Source organism: Mastacembelus armatus, chromosome 17 (assembly GCF_900324485.2).
Source record: "Mastacembelus armatus chromosome 17, fMasArm1.2, whole genome shotgun sequence".
Taxonomy (NCBI): domain Eukaryota; kingdom Metazoa; phylum Chordata; class Actinopteri; order Synbranchiformes; family Mastacembelidae; genus Mastacembelus; species Mastacembelus armatus.
The window spans coordinates 12,801,165-12,822,960 of record NC_046649.1 but is presented as its reverse complement, the minus strand read 5'-3'; the positions used below and the strand labels follow the sequence as shown (position 1 = coordinate 12,822,960).

The 21,796-nt window shown below is 40.5% G+C and overlaps 1 protein-coding gene across 2 annotated transcripts in view; it reads left to right on the top strand.

The window, feature by feature from the left end:
* ephb1 (EPH receptor B1) overlaps positions 1–21,796 on the top strand; it is a 139,918-nt gene that overhangs the window by 50,399 nt on the left and 67,723 nt on the right. For both annotated transcript variants that reach the window (XM_026314575.1, XM_026314574.1), the window contains exon 3: positions 10,183–10,864. In XM_026314575.1, the coding sequence (XP_026170360.1) occupies positions 10,183–10,864 (682 nt within the window). The remainder of the gene's footprint in view (positions 1–10,182; positions 10,865–21,796) is intronic.

Below are 21,796 nucleotides of genomic sequence, written 5' to 3'. Positions count from 1 at the left end.
GGCAGATGCAATTAGGGAAGTGCTCATTGAGGAAGAGAGGAGTGGGGAAGAGAAATGTGGCAGTGAATGTGAAGGGGCCAAAGGTGTTGTGGGATAACAAAGGTGGGCAGGAAGGGCAGTGAAGGATTAGGAGAAAGCGCAGTGAGAGAGGGTAAGAGATCAATTGTGTGTGAACGGGACTAAAAAAAGCAGCTATGTAGCCCCAAAACATTCAGCTGGTGCTGTGGAAGACAGCTTGGGCTGACTCATGTGACTCTGGGAAGTCACAGATACAGTCCAGGCTTTGAGATGACTACCTTGCTGGGGTGTGATGGGGTCAAATGGGTGGTGGTGGCTGCGCTGGTAGAGGCTCTGGATGCTGTCAAGCATGCAGAAACGAGGCACGTTGGTGTGGTCGTAAGGGGCTTGGGGAGGAGGGTGATAAAGAGGTGGCCAAGTGAGCAGAAGGAGGAGTGTGGAGGATAAATGCCTGGAGACATATGGGGCAGGAAAAGTCATGGGAAGTGAGAAGGAAGCAGAACGATAAGTGAGATTTTATAGAAATTCCTCTGTACATGCTGACATTATTTTAATTTACAGTACAGTTGCTTTTATATTCCCAAATGCGGGCTTGTGTGTGCTTCTGCCTGATAGACAGGTTAGATTTTTGGGCGTGTCCTGCATTGCTCCCTTCTGTATCCTGTGCTTCTGCAAAGCTCCAGTGGGTCTTAACGGGACAGGTGTCTGCATACACTCAGTGATTCCTAAAGCACATAGATAGATCCTTAAAGGCCATCTCACCATCTGCTGATCAGACTCAATACATCTCAATTATTCATACCATGACAGACAGACAGGCAGTGGCTCCACAGCTGAAAGGAAGCACAGGAGGAAAGTGAAAAAGAGCAAAAAGTACTGCAGAAGGACAAAGAGGTTGATTGAATGTAGATAATAAGAATCAGTGTGAGATGGAAAGGAAAAGAGACAGAGGATGAGTGTGAAAAATGAGAGAGAGAGAGCAGTGGAGTGGAGGTGAACTCTGAACCTGCGGAGTCCGAGCTGAAATGGAATCAGAGGAGAAACAACAGTGAGTCATACTGGCTGTGTTTCAGCGGCCTGGTGAGGAGAGTGCCTCCATTACACACACACACACACACATATACACAAAGTAATGGAAACTGCACACATTTATATGAATTTATCCAGACGTGAGCACATGCACATGTTCACACATTCGCACATATAACTCTTTATATATTCGGCAGGTTCAAAACAAATTGACTGTGTGTGCACATTTGTACACATACACACACACACGCGCACACACACACACACGCACACACACGCACACAAACGCATAATAGACATTGTCATACCAGTAGGAGACTTGTTTCATTTTACCTCCACAGTTACTGAGTGTGATCTAGGTCTGTAGCCAGACAGCTGAATTTGTTCTCAGCTCAGACACAGACATCTCTGCTCAGCATGGCGACTAAAATGGTAAGACATCGAATCACTTAGTTCACTACGCGTTCGTGGCTTTGTGTCTCTGTTTGAATATGTACGCTATTTTGTTAGGCTGTTTTTCTCTAGAGCCACCCCAAAGTTATATTTTAGCTGTAAACGTTAGGCAGGATTTCATTTACATTTCAAAATGTATTTGAAGTAGACATGGCCAATACAGCAGCATCTGCATGTAGTGAAGAGATATCAGAGAATAACAGTATAGTACATATACTTACAATTATTAGGTTTTTTTTTTTTTTTTTAGCCTTACTCTATTTTCTATTTCTCTTTCTGAAATTAAATAAGCTGTGGCCACATCGATTATTGATTTCTTTCCTGTGTTTTTTTCCCTTCCATGTTTCACATCTGAGATTGCTCTTGGATTTACCAGGAACCAAGGACAATTTTTTGTCAGAAATAACAAAACCAGCAAAGTAAATCCAACTAGGACAAAAAAGAAAGGAGAAACAAGTCGATCTTTAATTTGGTATGAGTTGGAAGGAATGAGAAGGAGTGGCTGTAGGCTGAGTCTGTTTGTGTGTGGGAGTTACTGTATGTTACCCCAGTACCTGCACTACCTGCTATTTCAAATGTCCTAAAGAGCTAGAAGGAAAAAAAATAGCAGTAAATCCTTCCATTTTCCCCTTCCATCTCTTTACTCAAACTGTTTCCTTTTTACTCATATGTGTCCTTTTTCAGCTGTTTTTTCCTTGGTCTAGCTTAGCTGAACCCCCGCACATACCCCTTCGCTCCATCTCTGTGTCTTTTTCTGGAGGATTGGGTTGTCTGCTGGCAATGCTTTGCAGGATTATTTTTTTACACACACACACACACACACACATATTCACATGCAGGCAGGGGCCCTTTTGCACCCAAAATCCTTGATACCTTGCCATTCTCCTGTGCCCTGCTGACACTCTTTGCAGTTTGTCCCAGAATGGCCTCACCTTGGGTTACACAGACTGCAGGGTGATGGTTTTCAATCTTTCACTCCCCTTCTCACTCCTTTATCCCTTGTTATCACATTCCATTTTTGCACTTCATTTTGTACCTCTCATGGGCTCTAAATTATTTAAGCTCTTCCTCTTTACATCCCATCTGCTCCCTCTGTAGATTTCTCTCCATTTGCCCTTCTTCTTTCACTTTTAGACTTTTTCTTCTCTATACACACCTGTTGGTCTCCATGATTATGCTTACACAGTGATGGTGAATCATTTCGTCTTCCTTCCCATCATGCTCCACAATAAATCCATAAGGTGCCAGAGGCTGTCAGATTTTAATTAAATGCATAGCTCGGGGCTTTTTCACAGTGTGACTCAAGGTAATGTTGCTACTGGTAACTGAAAGCCCTGCTGAGACTGTGTCAGCATTTCTCTAACAGTACCTGAGTGGGTGTTACCAGGTGAGATAAAAGTCTTCAGAAAACAGTTTCAATCTGATTATTTCTGTCCCTTAAATAGCCAGACCTAATTAAGTCTTCAAAACCTTTTATTTCTATATTTTTAGGTCCTTTCATTCATTGCTAAAAACTATGTACATTTTTTTTTAAATTTTTCATTCACTTTTATACCTGCACAAATGACTATTTTCTCCTATTCTACTATTCAACACAATTGGCATTTTCCACTGCAGTTATAATAAACAAAAAATGTTTTTAAGCAAAATATTGTACTTTAATGATAAATGTAATACAAGTGTTATTAGTCATCCATTACACTTTTTTTTTGTATTTTAAACTTCAACAACTACTGTATGGCACACTTGTGATAGCTCCACCCTATACCAATCTTGGTGAATTAGGTGTAATAATTTTGTTGATCTTCTGTCAGAATGGTGAGACACTTAATGCATGTTTTTCTTCATGGTTGAAATAAAGTACACTGATTTTCATTGGAGCCTGCTGTTTTCACTGTAAATGGTAGAAACTGAATTTAGTAATACCAACAAAAGAGTGTTGTGTTTACTAGTAGCTCAATATAAAAAACATCTTCAGCCTAGCATTCTGTCTGCTACTTCAAAGCAAATGATGCATAATTGAAAATGCGACTGCTAATAATGATATAACAAAAGTTGGATGGAGGAGTGGGAGAGTAAGGTGGATTATTCTCTTCAGTGGTGCAGCATGATGCCACATTACCTGCTTCGCTTTCAGGATCTAAGAAAAAAGGTATTTCAAAGACATTTCGACCATGTAATGAGACCAAATTGCAAATAATGTGTCAACACAGTGTATTTTTCAGTATAAACACACATTTAGATTTAGAAGTTTTGTAAGAGCCACCATTACCAACAAAACAAAAAATCTTTGGATATTTCTATATATATTTTTTATATTCACTAGGATCAGCATGAACTCAAATGGTTTACATCTCAGTTCAATAGATGTATTGATTGGGAATGGGTGTGTCAGGGAACAGATATTGAGTGTCTCATTCTGATGCTTTTTGAGAGAGTTGCATTTGGGCTCTAACTCTGTGACTGTAATTGCAGAGTGGCTGCGATCTGGCAAGAATGGGAGTGTTTCAGGCAACACCATTTCCTCTCCATCCATCACATTCAGCCAGGCGGAACTAGCCCTCCGATGCCCCGCAAAATAATCATTCCCATGCAACTGGCCTGACACCAGCCCTCATTCAGTAACACGGCTGATCAGAAATGATAATGGCAATCATGCCACTGCATATTTTAGAGGTTGCAGTCTGTGTGTGTCTGTGTGTGTGATGTGTGAGATGAGGCGTAGCTTTCAGTATATGTGAATTTACAAGAAAATGTGTGCATGTGTCTCGAAGTTTGTAAGGGGAATGTAGCTGCAGTTTTTGTTAGCAAAGTAAACCAGCTGTTGCTTCATATGACCATTGAATCGACTTCGACAAACAGACCCAAAGGTCGAAATGCAAATATCCTCATTAAGTCAGAGGGATTCGAAACTGACTTTGGAAAGAAAATGCTATCTGGATTGTGATTATCGTCAGCAGTGAGCTTTGCAGAATGAGAAAAGCATCTTTGAGCAGGTGCATCAAGAGTTCAATCCGTATCTCAGCTTTTCATGCCCAGCTATAATCCACTGTCCTTCTGAGCCCTTGGCCTTTACAAATCTGTCAATATGAATTTCACCTGCATGTGTGCCATTCCTTTTTTCTTTTCTTCTCTTTTTTATAAGAAGGCAGCCTTTTATCTGCCTATTTTTTTTTCATGTCACTAATTATTAAAAAAATTCTATGAAAGTATACTATTATGAAGGTATACTTTCCCAGCCCCAGTGAAATGTTGTGTTGTCATGAATAACAAATAGGCTCATTATTGAAATGTCCATCCCAAGCCCGTAGTATGAAAAGCAATCTTCTGCTTCCCTACACCCACGTGTTTGAGTCCTGCAGTGATAGATGAACAGACAATTTCTAGGTAGAAAGTGCTCACAAATGTGCCAACCATTCCTCTTGGGCTTACAGATGTAAACACAACACCCCAGCCATACAGATGGATGAAACACTATATAAACACAAACTAGTCACAGATTTGAGGCAGTTGTCCAGGAAATGAGGCAGCCTTTTCTACTCAGTTTATTCTTTTGAAGGATACACTCAGATTGCATGTTTAAGATTAAAAGGGCACACAAAATGTGTCATTTGGCCATTGCCGCCTATAATATTTAATACATTTCATGGTGTTATAACCCATTGTCAGATTAGAGTAATGAGACTTTAGACGAGAATTCTAGAAACAGTTGCCAGGCGTTCATCTATTTGCAATGGTATTTTGTAGGCCTTTCTATGCCTTGGAGCTTTAAATGTGGAAATGAGCTGAGCTGCTCATCATCTGTTATCAGGATTTCTGAACATGTAGCTGTATGACCTGGTGCTGATGGATTTGAAAAGCAGTTTGTGAGTGTGACTCCACAGAGGATCAGACACCAGACTGGAGGTTAAAGATCAGCCCAGAAGATGCTTCTCTATTCATGTCATCCTTTAGTATGAGTTGACTTCAGTTGACCGATTAGCTAAAAATAGTCAAGACCTGTGTGTGTATTTAAGCCCCAGCCCACAACCAAACTTACTGCTGTGAAGTGTCTTGGCTTATATGTGCGATTGAGGGTAGAGTTACCGTACATCAGGACCGAAGTCATATTAGTCACACTTTATTCTTGATTTTCATTTTGCAGTGAACACTGCCCTTCTTCTACTGAATAGTCTCAGAAAAAAATGAGCCCAGGAACCATCCTCAGGAGCTAAAGCAGTAAACAGAGGTCCTTTATGTGCACTCTTGTTTGGTTTCCACGGCATAAAGTAATTGGAGACCTGTGGAGTTAGATTGCCAAAAATAATTGTTTCTCAAATAGTGATCGGCAGAGTTTTTTCTGGTTATTCTTTTACAGTGGTATACAACAGGACTGAAGCAATTAGAAAACAAACCTGAAGTTTGTTCAGTGGCTCGCTCAGTCACTTCTTTATATTACTCAGTATTATACCAGTTGAAAAATCTACTATTTAGCGTTGTTGGAAACTAAATAAACATGTCTAATTACTGTGTGAATGACGGCTGTAAACAAGCAGCTGTACGGCTTTATTTGACCAATTAGCAATGACCAACTCAAAATGTGCCCTGATTGTAAAGTACAACCTGCAGGCTGGGCTTTAGGCCACAGGAAGTACACCTTAGGAACTACTTTAAGATCGAGATTTTTTTTTTTTTTTTTTTTTTTTTGTTGAAAAGCAAGTGTACTTTTGGAAAAACCTCCAGATATGAGGCAGCCTTTTCTGACATTTAATACTACTTTCAGACCAGACCTATTCTCAGGAGGGTTTGTTATATCAGTATTAGGCCTGACTGGAATCTTGCAGTATACATACTAAGGCTCCTATCCTGTTCCCACCATGTCTGCTCCAAATCACTGATTAGTCAGCCCCGTTTCTGCTGTCATTATCCACAGGTCTTACAGCTGCATTTTCAAAGGTTGCTCCTCTTGGCTTGGTCGCTGACACTCTGCCTGTCCCCAGCTCAGTGTCGGATGCTGTATCCCTCAAGAGTAAGAATGTGGATGTGCAAGCTACTCGCTGTTATTTTAGCTTTGAAGGTAATGGCAAGAGATCTATATGATGAATGGCCATTATGAGGGCAAAGTATTGATGGTATTATGGCAGTGAACTGGGGCTGTCAGAAGGGGAGCATAAGCTTAAATATATTACTGTATCTCCTCCTTGATTCCTGTATTTTTTTTTCTTTTTTCTTTTTTTTTTTTTTATCCGTCTCGTTATTTGCTCTGCCCTCTTTTCTCCAGCTCAGCTAACTGTGACTGGTCGTTAACACACACATTAAGAGCTCTGTAAATCCATAGCTCCTCCATCTCTTTGCTTCTGGCCATAAAACAGAGCAGTCATAATGACACAGACAATGGCCACACCTGACATTTGGGGGCAAAGGAAGAGTGTCTCCTCTATTAGTTGCGGAAGCAAAGCTATTAGAGTGGAGCCAGCGTGTACATATGGTTGGTGTTAAAGTGAGTGTTGTGTGAAGAGGCTCGTAATATTTGTCTGGTGCTTCATCAGCAAGAAAGTTTATGCTCAGTGACACTGATAATGATAATATATATATATATATATATATATATATGGCGATGCAGAAATGTGTACAGTAAAACTAATTGAGAGAGAGCTGACTTTATAGAGACACATAAAAGACTCTCCTAAGTGATCAGCCTTGTCAGTCGTATATATACTAAATGCTAAAGCGCCGCATTCTTTTTGTTTTTACCATAACTTCATTTCATCAAGATGTAATCCACATCCTTTATTGCTCTGTGGTTTCTTACGTGACTGCCATAAAGAGAGTATTATCCCTTATCACCTGAACTGCAGCTCAGACAGATTACAGAGGTCTACAGCAGGAAAACATGGGGTGGTGTAGCATAAAGGAGGAAATACACTTGGAAATGTAAAGATAATCACATTCTGTCTCTCCCTGCTATCTTGTTCACCTTGAGCCAATATGAATGATACATGCCAACAACATACATATGCGCTTAAGACCGCAATGCACGGGCTAAATATACACAACACGGAACAGTGTTCAGTGTTCACATTTATTTTATAAACAAATCCATCAGGAGGAAATGGATGCAAAAAACCAGGGAATTCCATTATCAGTAAGGCGGGTGGTGATGATGCCTTCTCTTTTCTTACTACTCTGGCAAGGTCAGAGGGATGTCACGGAGTAGTGCAGGAGATAGATCTGATTTAAATGATGTAAAAGTTCTGTGGAAGAGCAAAGAAATAAAAATGGGAAACCTAAGAAGATTCTTGATGTGACTTTAGAGCATGTGCTGCTTACTCAGACTCTGTTTGTGCAGTGTGTGTCACATGCATTTTGTTGTCAGAACAGGGCAAATAAAAAAAATTTTTAAAAAGCTGCTTAAGAATGGATGTTAATGTTAATAAAAAGTAAATGAAAGTGTAATCAAATGTTTTGAGCCTACAGGAGTGTGGCATACAGCCTCAAACTCCTCAGGAGCAAAACAGTCAGTAAATCAATATGTGGTTGGTGAACCATCAAATTATAAACAGCGTGTTCTCAGAGTACACACACACAGACAGACACACACACACACACACACACACACACAGACACAAACAGCAAATGAATTGAACTAAAATGAGAGATTGTTTTGCAAAGTTTGATTTCTGTGAATTGCTTGTTGCACCAGCAGTAGTTTTGTCTTGAGCATAGTGGTGACTGAATATCTACTGAGGAGGAAATTTAAAAATTGTAGTTCATTATTACATGAACCAATGAATTTCTGGACAGATTTCAGATGGACGTTATCTGAGATGCCTCAGGCGCCTCTCTGTCATGAAAGATGGTGGTCATTTGGCTAGATGAGGGGCAGTGAGGACCCCCTTCTAGGCAGGAGCAGACGATTGCAGAGGAGCCTAGGGCTGGCTGTATTAATGAATAGGCAGTGCTGAAAGGGACAGGTTCCGGTAATGCTGATGAATGGTCATTACGAGCCAGAGATGAGAGAAGAGAGCAGAAGGGGAAGAAAGGAGAGGGGGTGAAGAGCAGTGTGGAGTGGGCACCGAGGGAGCAGTGGTGAAAAAAGACTTTAATTTGCACCTCAGATTTCTGTAAACCTGTTTATCATACCACAGGTCTCCTCCTTCCAGCTGCTCCTTGCCCCTACCTGACCCAGACCTTTTTTGTTTTGACCCCACCTGACTCAGAACTTGTTTTTCTCCAGATTGTTCCACATACCCTTTATAGCCAAGTAATTTAATCATCCACACTATGTTCATATTTGAACCCCATATTTGATGACAGTGTGTCCCATATATCTCAATCTTTTCCATCCATTGTTGGGTCTGTGCGTGGGGAGGTGATGTTTTCTATTCTGCATTAGCCTTGATTGAGCATGTGAGGCGTTAAAGGTCAAAAGAAAGAAGAAGCATCAAGAGATATTTACCCACAAAAAACATAAACTGACTCGAGACCCTCATTCCACTCTAGACCTCATTAAATTCCTTTCGCCTACAGCTGTTTGGACCATTGGTGGTGGTGGTGGTGGTGGTGGTGGTTGGGGGGGGGGGGGGGGCAGTTGGAGAAATAAATCTGTGAACCAGGCTGTTGCTTCAAATAGGAATATAAAGAATAGTGTTAGACAGTCAAAGTGATCTAAGAGTCACACACTCTCCAATCTACAAAGTATTCATTTCCAGTCAGTAGGGTTTTTATGTGACTATCATAATGTGTAGGGCCTTTATGTTTTCTCTCTCTCTCTCTCTCTCTCTCTCTCTCTCTCTCTCTCTCTCTCTCTCTCTCTGCTTTGCTGCTGTATGCCAAAGTATGACACAGGTTCACTAAAAACAGGATTACAAATTGAAATTGTTTATTTAAAATATCAGTAGACAGTCTGTCTCTTAACAATTTGAGCTTGGCCAGCTTTTGATCAGTTATTTAAAAACCGTCATCTGACAGCAAGCTTCTAGGCAAGCTTCTTATTTCAGTGATTTGTCTTCCCTCTTCTCAGCGATTCAAGCCAAATGTTAATGGCATGCTTTCATCATGATTTAGCACACAGAGTTAATACCACAAGAGGCTTCTGAAGCTCATCCAACATACTTTGTGGGTCACACCTGCAAGAAATGGACTGTAGTGTATTTCAATGCAGTCTGCATGCCTTTCTAACAAACTAGATTTTGGCTGCCATGTAGTGGTCCCCGTCTGTCTGTAGTGCATAATTTTGAATTTGTTACACACCATATTTTATAATGCGTCAACTCAGTGCCCAGCCGCGCTCAGCATAGGTGGCAAATAGTGGCACATCCAAAGTAATTACTGGGTTTGTGCTTTTACAGTGGCGCTACACATACTACAGCTGTTGAGCGTATTCAGGGGATAAGGCAACAAAGTGGTGTTTTTGCTGTTGCTGCACTCAAGAAATTGTTTATGATTCAGACAAAGAAAAATATTTGGGTATTCTCAATGGATGAATAAGCCCCACAGCTCAACAGTCTGATTCTTTCCTGTTAATCCAGGAAGAAGACTCAAATTTTGTACCATGGGGAGATTACTGAAATGTGTACAAATTCTCTGCAGCTCAAGCAGTCTTCATATTCTCTTTCAAAAAAGCGAGAAAGCACCACAGCCTTATCACAGATGATTACTAATCAACCGTGTGCAATCTTTTCTCTCTTTTTCTTTTTGTAGTGGGAGGAGGTGAGCGGCTATGATGAAAACCTCAACACCATCCGGACCTACCAGGTGTGTAATGTTTTTGAGCCCAGTCAAAACAACTGGCTCCTCACCACTTTCATTGATCGGCGTGGAGCACAGCGCATCTATGTGGAGATTCGATTCACAGTGCGCGATTGCAGCTCTATCCCAAATGTCCCTGGTTCCTGCAAGGAGACCTTTAATCTCTACTACTATGAAACTGATGCTGTCATTGCCACCAAAGGCACAGCGTTCTGGATGGAGGCTCCTTACCTCAAGGTGGACACAATTGCTGCAGATGAAAGCTTCTCACAGGTGGACTTTGGTGGGCGCCTGATGAAGGTTAACACAGAGGTGCGGAGCTTTGGCCCGCTGTCTAAAAATGGCTTCTACCTGGCCTTTCAGGACTATGGTGCCTGTATGTCTCTGCTGTCAGTCAGGGTGTTTTATAAGAAGTGCCCCAGTGTAGTCCAGAACTTTGCAATCTTTCCAGAGACTATGACAGGAGCTGAAAGCACCTCCCTGGTCATTGCCAGAGGGATCTGCATCCCAAACTCGGAGGAAGTAGATGTCCCTATAAAGCTTTACTGCAATGGAGATGGAGAGTGGATGGTTCCTATCGGCAGCTGCACGTGCAAGGCTGGGTTTGAACCTGACAATGGCAACGTATGTCGAGGTAAGTAAGAATATATTCATTCTACAGTTGCTGTTTGGGTGTGTTATTTGCAATAAACCTACTTGAATGAGTTCTTAGCTTTTCATTATGATTATTATCATAATCACTCTCTTATACAAATAATCAACTACTTAAAATAAATCACTTCATCACAGACAGGCGACATAAGTTTGTTCTATTTTAGACATGCATATAAGGCGTGAGTGTACAATGGATCACAGATTTTCTGCATCAGTAGAAGAGATGAATTGATTGTGTGTTATGTGTTTTGCTGAGCATGATGTACCATGCTTATTTTTTTAACACATCACCTCAAGCATACTAGAAAGGCACATAAGCATTGATTCTTAATCTGTAGCGAATGCCAGCCTTCTGTGCAGCCTACTTTACAGATGGCGAGAGGTTTGATTCTGCCTCAGTATGATGTGTGAAAGACTAAGTTCTAAAGAACAAATAATAACGAGAACCTAAAGACGAGGTTAATCTGGGTTTTTAGTTCATGGTGTCACTTTCTCTCTCTTTCTGTCTGTCCTCTAATGCACCTTTATGCTCTGCAGCCGGGTATTCACACTCAGACTCAAACACACACATACACACACAAAAAAGGAAATTTGCTCAAGGTGTCTGATGATAATATAAGTGGCTTGGGGCTCCCAGTGTGGTGCAGTATTGGTTGGCCTGCCTCTGGTGGTTAGCTGGAAAGTGTGCAGCACCTAGATAAGATTGATTGACGCACATCTCCTCTGATCAATAAACAGATATGACAGTGCCACATATCTACAAAGCACACTGTGTGTGACGGTGTCTACTGGATCCTTCTTACATTACTCTGTGTCCTATGCAAAACCAACCTACACAGTTCCATACACACCCAAACACACACTCACACACACAGTCCTTGGGGTGGAATGACTTTCAAATGAAAATGACAGAGCAAAGAGTCAGTTGACATTAGCTGGCTCATTACTTGAAAGCTTTTTTTTTCTTTCCTTATCTAAAACATAAACATGGAAAAAGATTTCGGTGCATTATGTGGAAGCTAATAATGTTCAGATGTCCAACCATTAGCATCAGATGTTTGCCTGCTTTTAATCTTTATTCTAAGTTGTCAAAGTAAATTACTTGAGTAATATTTAAAACAAGCTGTGTCTAATACAAAGTGTCAAAGTGAAAAGTCAGTTGACTATTTGAAAGCACTGTGATCTAAATGAGGTGCTATAATTACAGAAATATAACACGCTTTGTGATTTTGACACAGTTCATTGATTTACATTTCTTTTTTTAACATGTAACTCAAGTGACCAGGTTATCCTATTTAATATTTCAGAATATTAAAAAGGCTATATTTTCAAAATATATAAAATAAAACCGGGATGATCTGTGTTTTTCTTATTAAAATGTTCCCTTTTGGAATAAAACTACATTTTTTTATGATTAAAGTTACTATAATAAGATTATTTAATCCACGTAGTTCCATTTAGACTTTATATTGAATTTTGTGGTTGTATCCCACCAAAGCACAGGAATTATATAGCAACTAAGCCAAATAATCTTAGCATACCTCTAATGCAAATAAACTCAGGGGCTTTGATGGATAGGCATGCTTTGTCCTGAAAACTTGATGCTTAGTAATATCTTTATCATAACTTGCCCTCTAACACTGTTTTATTATGTCTGTGGCTAGTGCTTCCGAATCCAGAAAGTCTTCTCTAAAAGAGCAGAGATGTTATCTAAGTGCTAGGCCATAGTTACTGTAGTGCTAGACCAGACTACACAGTGGTATGCTTCTCAAATAGAATGATATCTGATTAGTCCAAGTTCGAATAGAGGCAGAAGCTGACAAACAAATGGATTTGCTGTGTCTAGAATGTTCTCTGGGGGAGCTGGATAAGCTGAGATACGGAGATGCTGCCTTTGTGTCGGAGCCAGCGCGAAGCATAATAAGACCCTTTGGGGAATGAACCAAACACAGAGTGATAGGAACACAAAAGCACACATGCTCATGCACTCAGTCAATTTCACGATCTCTGCGACTCTCTTTTTCACTGTACCTATCTTTATCTCTTACTCCTTTATAAACTGACCTTTATATTGCTAGCCACTGTGATTGGCCTATCATTATGTGTTTTTGGTGTTGCCAGGCTATTGAGTTTCTTCACTCTAGCCAAGCTTATTCTGTCAGCCCAGTGTCATGTCAGACTACCATAAACAGAACCCCCAGCAGTTATAAGGTTATTATTGCATGTGCGTGCGTGTGTGTGTGTGTGTGTGTGTGTAAATGCATACCCATACATGCAAATCTGTGTGTGCTTCAGGGCCATCATGGCATGAATGGGCCAGCAAATCCCATTCCCTCCCTCTCTTGTTTCCCCTCTCTATCTCATCTTTTCTGCCTCTTTAATTCCCTCTCTACCACTGTCCTCTTTCTCTCGTGTTCTGCTAGGAGAGCAGCTACAGAGGCAGTACGACAATAGAGGTATTAAGCAAATGTATATTGAGCTTGCCTGACTCATGCAGTCAATGTTATGCTTTTACACCCTTAATGCGCCATGAATAGGGCTACTGCTCCCTGAGAAATGCCTCTGTGAGCTCTTAGAGTGATGGGCCCTTTTACTGGCTTTCGTGACCCTAGTCCACATTGTCTGTGCCAGGCCCATCTCAGCGCACACAGTTTTTCATTTTCACAAGCGCTTAATCTGGATTGGAAGTCTCTCCATTGTAGAAATGATTTGAGAGCGGGGCCTCAGCCTGACAAAAGGGTTCATTTTTGGCTGCAGCTAGAGCCTCCTTTGCCCTATTCCTCCCTTCCCATTCTTCTATAACAGACCCCTAGCAGGAGAGACTAATTGTTGTATGGAGAGGAAGAGTGATGGGGTGTTGAGAGGATGTCCTGCTTAACACTGCCCCCAGTGGAATACAAATGTTACAAAGCTGACTGATTGTGAAATTCAGACATGACAGATATATACAGTACAGGAGAGGAGTAGAAGACCAATATTGCTTAAAAAAAAACAAAAAACATTTATCCCCCTCTCACAGTCTATTTATTATTTGATCTCAGTCAGAACAGATCCTGTGATGCCTGCTGATAGTAAAGTTTGGTTTGATTCCTCTTGGTTACAGTGCGTAAGACTTTGGAGCTGGCATGTGTAACAAACTCATAGTGAAGCTTTGAAGTGTAATGCTGTTGCCCTGGGCTACTTAGCTCCAGGGTCAAATGCGATTACACCCTTGATCTGTGCTAGCGCCTTCTGATCTGAAGGATTTCAATGTAAAGGGGTGTGTGCATGTGTGTGTTGGATAGTATGATCTGAATGTTGTGTGTCTGAAATGTCAGAAAGTTTTTTGTTAGAGAATCTGCATATATAAATTGACTTACATATCTATGGCATGTGTGTCTAATTCGCTGTACCATAAGCCTGTAGGATTTGTCTTTACATTGTGTGTGTGTGTGTGTGTGTGTGTGTGCGTGCGTGTGCGTGCTATCATGGTCTTCCTCTGCTAGGAGTGGGTTGTTAACTAATTAGTAGTGTTGTTGTCATGATATTAGTGCTTTGTTGGTGCGTCTCTCAAGCTGCAAAGCCTATTCTTTCTGTCTTCTGTCTCTGACTCTATCTCTCTCTCCCTGCTCACTGCCCTGGAACACCTTAATCCAGTGTGAAAGCAATTGGCTCTCTCAGATCTAATCAATAGAGGACCAGGGCAGCAAGCCAGGGGGAACATCTTTGGCCCCTGCTCAGCTACAATCAATTTAGAACCATCGATTCAGTGATTGAAATACAAAGACCAGATGCGCTGGACCATACAGGTGCTTTAGTGATTGGGTGTGCCAACATGTTATATATCTCCCATGTGTGCATTTCTCTGTATTTATGTGTGTCTGTTTGTGCGTGGGTTCGTACTTGCTCGTGTACTGTATGTGTGTTTGAGTGAGTATGTGTGCAAATTTCTTCGTGTGTGTATATGGATAGTATGATTTATTTTCAAGCCATCTGTAGTAAAGTGGGAATGGCATTTAATCTAGCACCACTGAGACGGAGCCAAGGAAAAAAAAAATCACTCCTAATCCAATATGTCCTGCCCTGGGAAGGTGTGTTTTCAAAGGTTGGGTGTGTTAAGTTCGCCTATACATTGTGTGCACCTAAGGGTTTCCTACAGCACTCACCATTAGGATCTGCTAGTTTGGACTGCATGTGTACACCCCATGTGTTGATGCATAAATCATACAGTGCATATTTTTGGATGTATTGCCATACAGATTGTAAAAGGGCCAGTTTACCAGCAAAGAACATACATAACACATACAGAGATGTGTGATTTTTCTGTGTCATTTTCACATGTATATTTGTGTTGTATAAATGGTGTTAGACCATATAACGTTTACTCTTTGTGCATTCATTTGGGCAATTTCTTGCTATGCAGTTACAGGCTTGTGGTCCATATATTATGTGTCTGTGTGTATAATTTTATTTGATGTAAGTTCCAGTTGTACTGAATGTGAACACTATAAATGAGCATGCGTCATCACCTTCAGTAGCACAGCATCAGTAAATGAAGCATTCACTATTTGTTTTGAAGCTGCTATCTTTACACCAACTGTACCACGGCGTATATATGTGGTGCTGTTCTGTGTATATTTGTGATAGTTTAACTTTTGATATAAGAAACTATGCTCAGAAAATGTGACTGTGACCAGTAAAGTGATAAACCTGAAAAGATTTAATATCTAACTTCATCTAGATAGAATAAATCAAGTTGCCACATTTGCACACTTTGGTCCTTAAAAGTGATTTTAGAGAGTGCATGTTGATTTATTAAATGATTAATGGGGTACATCAGAAATCAAATCTCATTTCTCTCATTTCTCCCCTTATACAGTACAGGTTCACATCATCTCTCCTTTAAACACACACAAGCGCACACTTGTGCTCCAGTATCTTGGTAGACCTTACCCTCGTTTTAATGGCTTTCTGCCATTTATACAGTTAATCCAGTTTCCCAGTTGGTCATTTTGTGTGTTTCCTCCCTAATTCTCTGCTGGACAAGGTGTTGATGTCTTTCACAAAGTCCACAATGTCACAAGGCCTAATGAGAATGTATTACACACAAGCTTAGGTCAGCCACACATACATGGTTTACTGAGCACTTTCACTGACACTGTCAATGACCCTAGAACAGAGCAGCAAAGCTCCTTCACAAACTTTTTGGAAATGTCCATTTACCCTAACCTTAAACTTGATAAGAACTCAGTGTAAGACTGAGTATAGAAAATGAAAAACACCACACAATAATTTCAGTTATTTATGCAGAATTTAATGTGTTGTCAAAATTGTGGTAATCCTGAACAATGAAAAATTATATGTTTATAGGACTGTAATTATTACACACAGTCAGAGTAACACAGTGTTAAAACAGCTCCCTGTAAAATCTCCTTTGATGCTCAGAGATCTCCACCTTCTACTTCCACATTCCAGCTGCTCTGATGGCTGTTTTGTTAAAGTCCAGCTATATAGTCATCTGTCAATATCAGTGTAACACTGTCCATCATTCATATTTCATCCAAATGAATGACTTCCGGCCTCCATCAATCTGACAATGCATGAAGATGTGCATGCAGCATATGATGTCCCACATGGATGCATCCCCTTTTAGCCACACACACAAACACATACGCAATCACACATAAATAACACGTTTGCCAGTTTCATAGCTCAGGGCATATTGACTAAGGCTGGCCGATAAAGGTCACCGCTGTCCTGATTTAGACAGGTTGGGTGGGGGCTGTGGTTCACCATCTCTGTCACATACACACACACACACACACACACACATTTTCTGTCGTTTAGTGCATGTCTGGTTGGAAGGGGATACAGCTTACTGATAAGGTTGTATAGCGGTCATGTGGATGCAAATATGACATGAATATAGATGTGCTGTGGGCCTGGTTACTTTTAGAGGGTTTTAAGACTGAAGGTGTATTGCATACCAAGGAATGGGGTAAACCTCATTTATGCTATGCAATAGGACACTTGATGAACACATCTGTTTATGTTTGTACAATAGCAAAATATATTTCCATGCACATCATTCATCCATTGAGGTTTTCTGGTCATGCCTCAGCCTGATGTCAACAGAATCGTTGTTTTTGTATGTATAAAAGCACACCCATCCTGAGCCGTGAATGGAGCTGTCTCCGCTGGGCAGGACAGATTCATAGTTGGGCTAAACAGCATTTATTATCCATCCTTTGTAATTCCCTTTTGCCTATTGTCAGCCTTAGAAATAATAGCTTGGCCGTCACTTAGTATGCAATGAGAAATGGCTGCTTTGCACAACACACATATTGTGGGACTCTGCCACCGACAATTTGAGTGACAAGATGCACTCCTGAGTGCTTTCTCACTTTGTTTTGCTTTCACTTGCCCACTTCTCTGTCTCTCCCTTTCTCGCTCTGTTTCCTTGCTCTGGTCACTTTTCCTCTCCCACGCTTCTCACATAATTTGTGCTTTCTCTTTTGATGCAGAGCATTTTACCATTACTTCCCATTAGGCATAATAGCAGCAGAGGTGATGAACAGCAGATATGCTAGTAGAGGTAGAGAAACTATCTCGTTGGTGAATGCATAATTGCATTGATGTAGCTGTTTTTGTGGTAGCTGATATCATCATAGTCTCAGGGTACAGTCCTGGTGACCTCACCTTCACTGTGTTGCTCACACCACCTCTCTCCTCTTCGATCTTCAACCCAACCCATCCACCTATGTCTGTCATCAGTGACGCAGCCTACAGCCTGAGGGTAGGCTTAATGCTCACTATTGGACTTCGAAAAGGCACCAAAGTTTTGCCTCACCTTTCTATTCTTGCCAGCTGTCTCTAAATCCACCCTGCCACTAACCACTGTCCACCTACTGTGCCTGCCTCTTTACCAAGGGTGAAAATGTCTGTATTAACATGACAGAGTGCAGACACTTGCTCATGCCCACGTCTATGTGGTAATGGTGTTTTCCAAAGGGATGGAAGAGTCTCCCATGGTTTCTCAGATTGTGAAGAGAAGAGTAGCTGTGTTCAGCTGTGCAGTTCTGTCATGAATGCTTGTCTTTGCCAGAATATTTTGGTGTAAACATTGTGTTATGTACGCTCAATTAGGAATCAAATTAGGAAATGGTAAACAGTGAAGGGACCTTTGTTTTCCAGTTGTTTTATCATTCTCCTCTGCTACGTTGAGATGTGCATAATTACTCATCCCGCTTCACAGGCCTCTACACTCATTAGTGGGGCCTCAACCCTGAACCAGGGGGCTTGGTATTTTAGGATACATGAGTATTTTTAAGCTATTGTTAAGCCTTGCTAGAACAATTCTCAAAACATTACAGCATTAAATTGACTGGTGAGGAATTAATATACATTTCTGTGAATAGGGCTTTTCAATTAGATTGGGATGAAGGCAACATAATTATCATTGTATTAGCATCAGACTCTCTTTTTGACTGTGCATCCATCGGCACATATAAATTAAAAATATGGTTTAAATTCCTCTTACAGTAATGTATGTCTAGTTCTTTAAACTATTTCCCAAATGAGTTGCTTTTGACACCTTGTCTATTAAAAAACATTATATAAAGCATAAAGTATAAAGCAACTTTAACAGATAAATGTGTTGAATAATATTGGATCAAATCTAAATAGAGGAACATATCACAGATCCTCTCTAACATCACAAATGATTTAGTGCATTTCCTTTTATAAATGTTGTCATGAATAAATACCAAAAACCGCTGTGTTTTTATAACATACATGAGCTTTAATTGTGAAATGGTATGAAAAGATATGTGTATCCAAGAAAATAGAGCCCTCCTGAGGCTGGGTCCTCCTGAGTGTCTTATCTTCTAGCACAGAAACAGTATCTCTGCAACATAAGCACACAGGTTTCATACCAGCTCTGTTGACTCACTGTATCTGTTTGGCTGATATTTTGGAGTCAGATTTGTAGGCACCAGCAGGTAGGTTGTTTACTTGCTGCGCAGCAATCTCTTTGTTATTTAGAGTTTACTTTTGGATTGCAAAACAGGACAACTGTCAAGATCCTTTTCAGTCCAAAATAAAACCTGAGAGTGGTTTCTATTTTATATTTGTGTTTTGCTTTAATGTTAAGCAATTTAGCAATTTAGCAGAAACTCCTGAACCTCCATAGAGTTATACATTGAGATGTAAAATATTCTCTCACTTATGAACCAGACCTATAATTTGTTTTGAAGCTGCTACTCATAGCACTTACGTAACTTAATTATATTATTCACCAGCTGTCTTTTTGTAATAATTGAAGCACAATTGTTTTGATCGAATCAGAACAACAAAGCATATCAGCTAGATGAAGATTCGCTTTGATCATAAATGGCAAAACATGTTTTTCTTCTCAAACCACTTACCTACACACTTTATCATTTTCTTTTGTTGTAATGACAAAGTATATGCCATCTAAAGTATATGCTATAACAACACTGCATGAGTAAAAGGTACATCCATAATTTAAAAAATCATTTAAAAAATCTTTGTTCGCATCCACTTTAATTTTCAGTTACACATACAGATATAGGATCCCTGTGTCAATAGATGACTAGACTGACTGATTAAAAACCCAACTCTTGTTAAATTTCATTCAATAATTTCTTTGTGTTTTTAGTCACTGTCTAATTGCTGTCTAATATAAACAGCAAAAGGTGTATATTGGATGAGCAAGCTTTTCTCTTCATAATTCCTTCCTTGAATATTGGTATTCCACAGTTTCTAATCAGGTTAAGCTCTCCTCATGTCTGAGCCATGTGCATGGGTAAAAAAAAAAACGTTGGAAGGTAATAAATGTTATAGATATTGTTGATCAGAGCAACAGCCAATGAGTAAAAAGAGCAAGAGTGGGCATCTTTAGCTAACTGCTATAGATTAATTGATCTAACCATGAAGTTAATGAGCTAGATCCCTTTTAAAAGAGACAAGTGCTGAGACAGAGGAAGCTAATGGTCTCTTACAACTTGGAGTGGTAAGGAAGAGAACCCTATTTATCTTGGAACATATACTTTATTCACCATCTGACAGAATCGCAAGGTAATTGACAGGGCCTATAACTGCTGATTTTATTGTCTTATTCTCATCATCTTTCTTTGCACGTCATGAGCCACAGACAGCCCAATACACGACGACTGATTTCTGGTTATAAAACCTAGATAGCTGAATAGACATTTTCTGTGAGAGCATTTGCAAACAGGATTTGATATGCCAGTAAAGTTGGTGAACATCCATCACATTAATGTATCTAAATTGATAATAAAGGTGACTTTTGCGACGCCAGTTTGTTAGCTGTGTAATGCTTTACTCAAATTAATATCAATAATAATATTGTAATCAAGCCCTGACAGTAAGATTATGCTTGTTTCAACCCTCCTAAAGTTATTTTTGCACCTCCTAGTTTTTTCTCTGTTAGTTGGCAGTGGGATTTGACCCTGTCCAGTACACTGTTAGGTTCTGGTTACAGTGTAGATTATAGTGCAAGCATATTACAGCCTGCTGAGCAGCGATATGTTTCAGACGAAGGTTTTCTCTACTACCTTGCCAGCCAGAGATGGATTGGCACGCTGGAGTTTGCCTCCTTGTCGTCTGTATCTCGTTCCCCTACTCCTCTCTGACTCCTCCTCTATCTGAAGGATATGTTCACTGCCTTGGCACATAGCGTCATCTTCCTGGAAATAAAATTGACCTGGGCAAATGTGCCAGGCACGGTAGAGAACAGCCAACTGCCAATGCAGCACCCAGTTCCACAGCTATATAGCATACAGGTACACAGACACAGACACACACACACACACACATATATATGCACATGCACATACACAACTCATGCATGCACTTTCACTAAGCCAGATTTCCCAGTCGGCTGGTCTGTCATTGGCCGGCTGTTCAAAGGGAAAGTGCAGGCCAAAAAAATACTGGCTGTGAGGTTACCATGGTAACAGCCTGCCCAAGGGCGTGGGCTGTCTGCTAAATTGTTTGCTGGTTTGTTAACACACACACACACACACACACACACACACACACACACACACAGACACACACACACACATACACACGTGCACACACCGATTAGATAGATTTTAAAGAATGTGTCTTCCTGTATTTATTGTCTAGCAGACACCTGCTATGTTCATTAGCATTAACAGACTGTTAGATTCACATCTGTATGTTAAGCAAACAGCCTGTTGTAAAGAAACACACACAGGCTTGTTTGTTTTCTTTAACTGGACACTGTCTCATCTTGTAGTTGTTTTATGGCTACACTGCCCTCTATTGAATCCATTCAGATACAATAACATCTTTACATGCATACAGGGGGTAAAACTGCTATTAGTTACTCAATAGTTGGACATCATTAGGTGTCAAAAATGAATACTTCAATAATGACTTGGCTGTTTTCTCGTTTCCTTCTCCCAATGTGATCTTTGTGGATGTTTCATCTCTCTTCTGATACACCACTGCACAGCAATAAAACTGCGTGGAGTTTCAAAGCCAGCCTAATTGGAGAATATCTCAGCTTTCTCCCAGGGGTTTTAAGTATTGTTCACCGGGATTTCTGCAGTGTCAGACATTGCTGTATTAGCTACTTGTGAGAGAGCAAGTATGTCAAGATGAGCAGTGTTTGGTGAAGAGCAAAATTTGTAAGTCTTGTGTGTGGGTGAGTTTGTGTGCACATGGGTGGTGGTGGGTGTAGTTGTGTGTTTAGGCTTGGAAGAGAGGCTCTGACAGGGCCAGAATGGACAGATGATTAATGATCGGGGGGAGTGTTCTCTGGGAAGGACTCGTCAGTGCAGCAGATCTTAACAAAAGCAGATGAGGTATGCTCCAAGTGCTGCACTCTTTCAACCATCCCTTTATTCCTGAAGAAAGA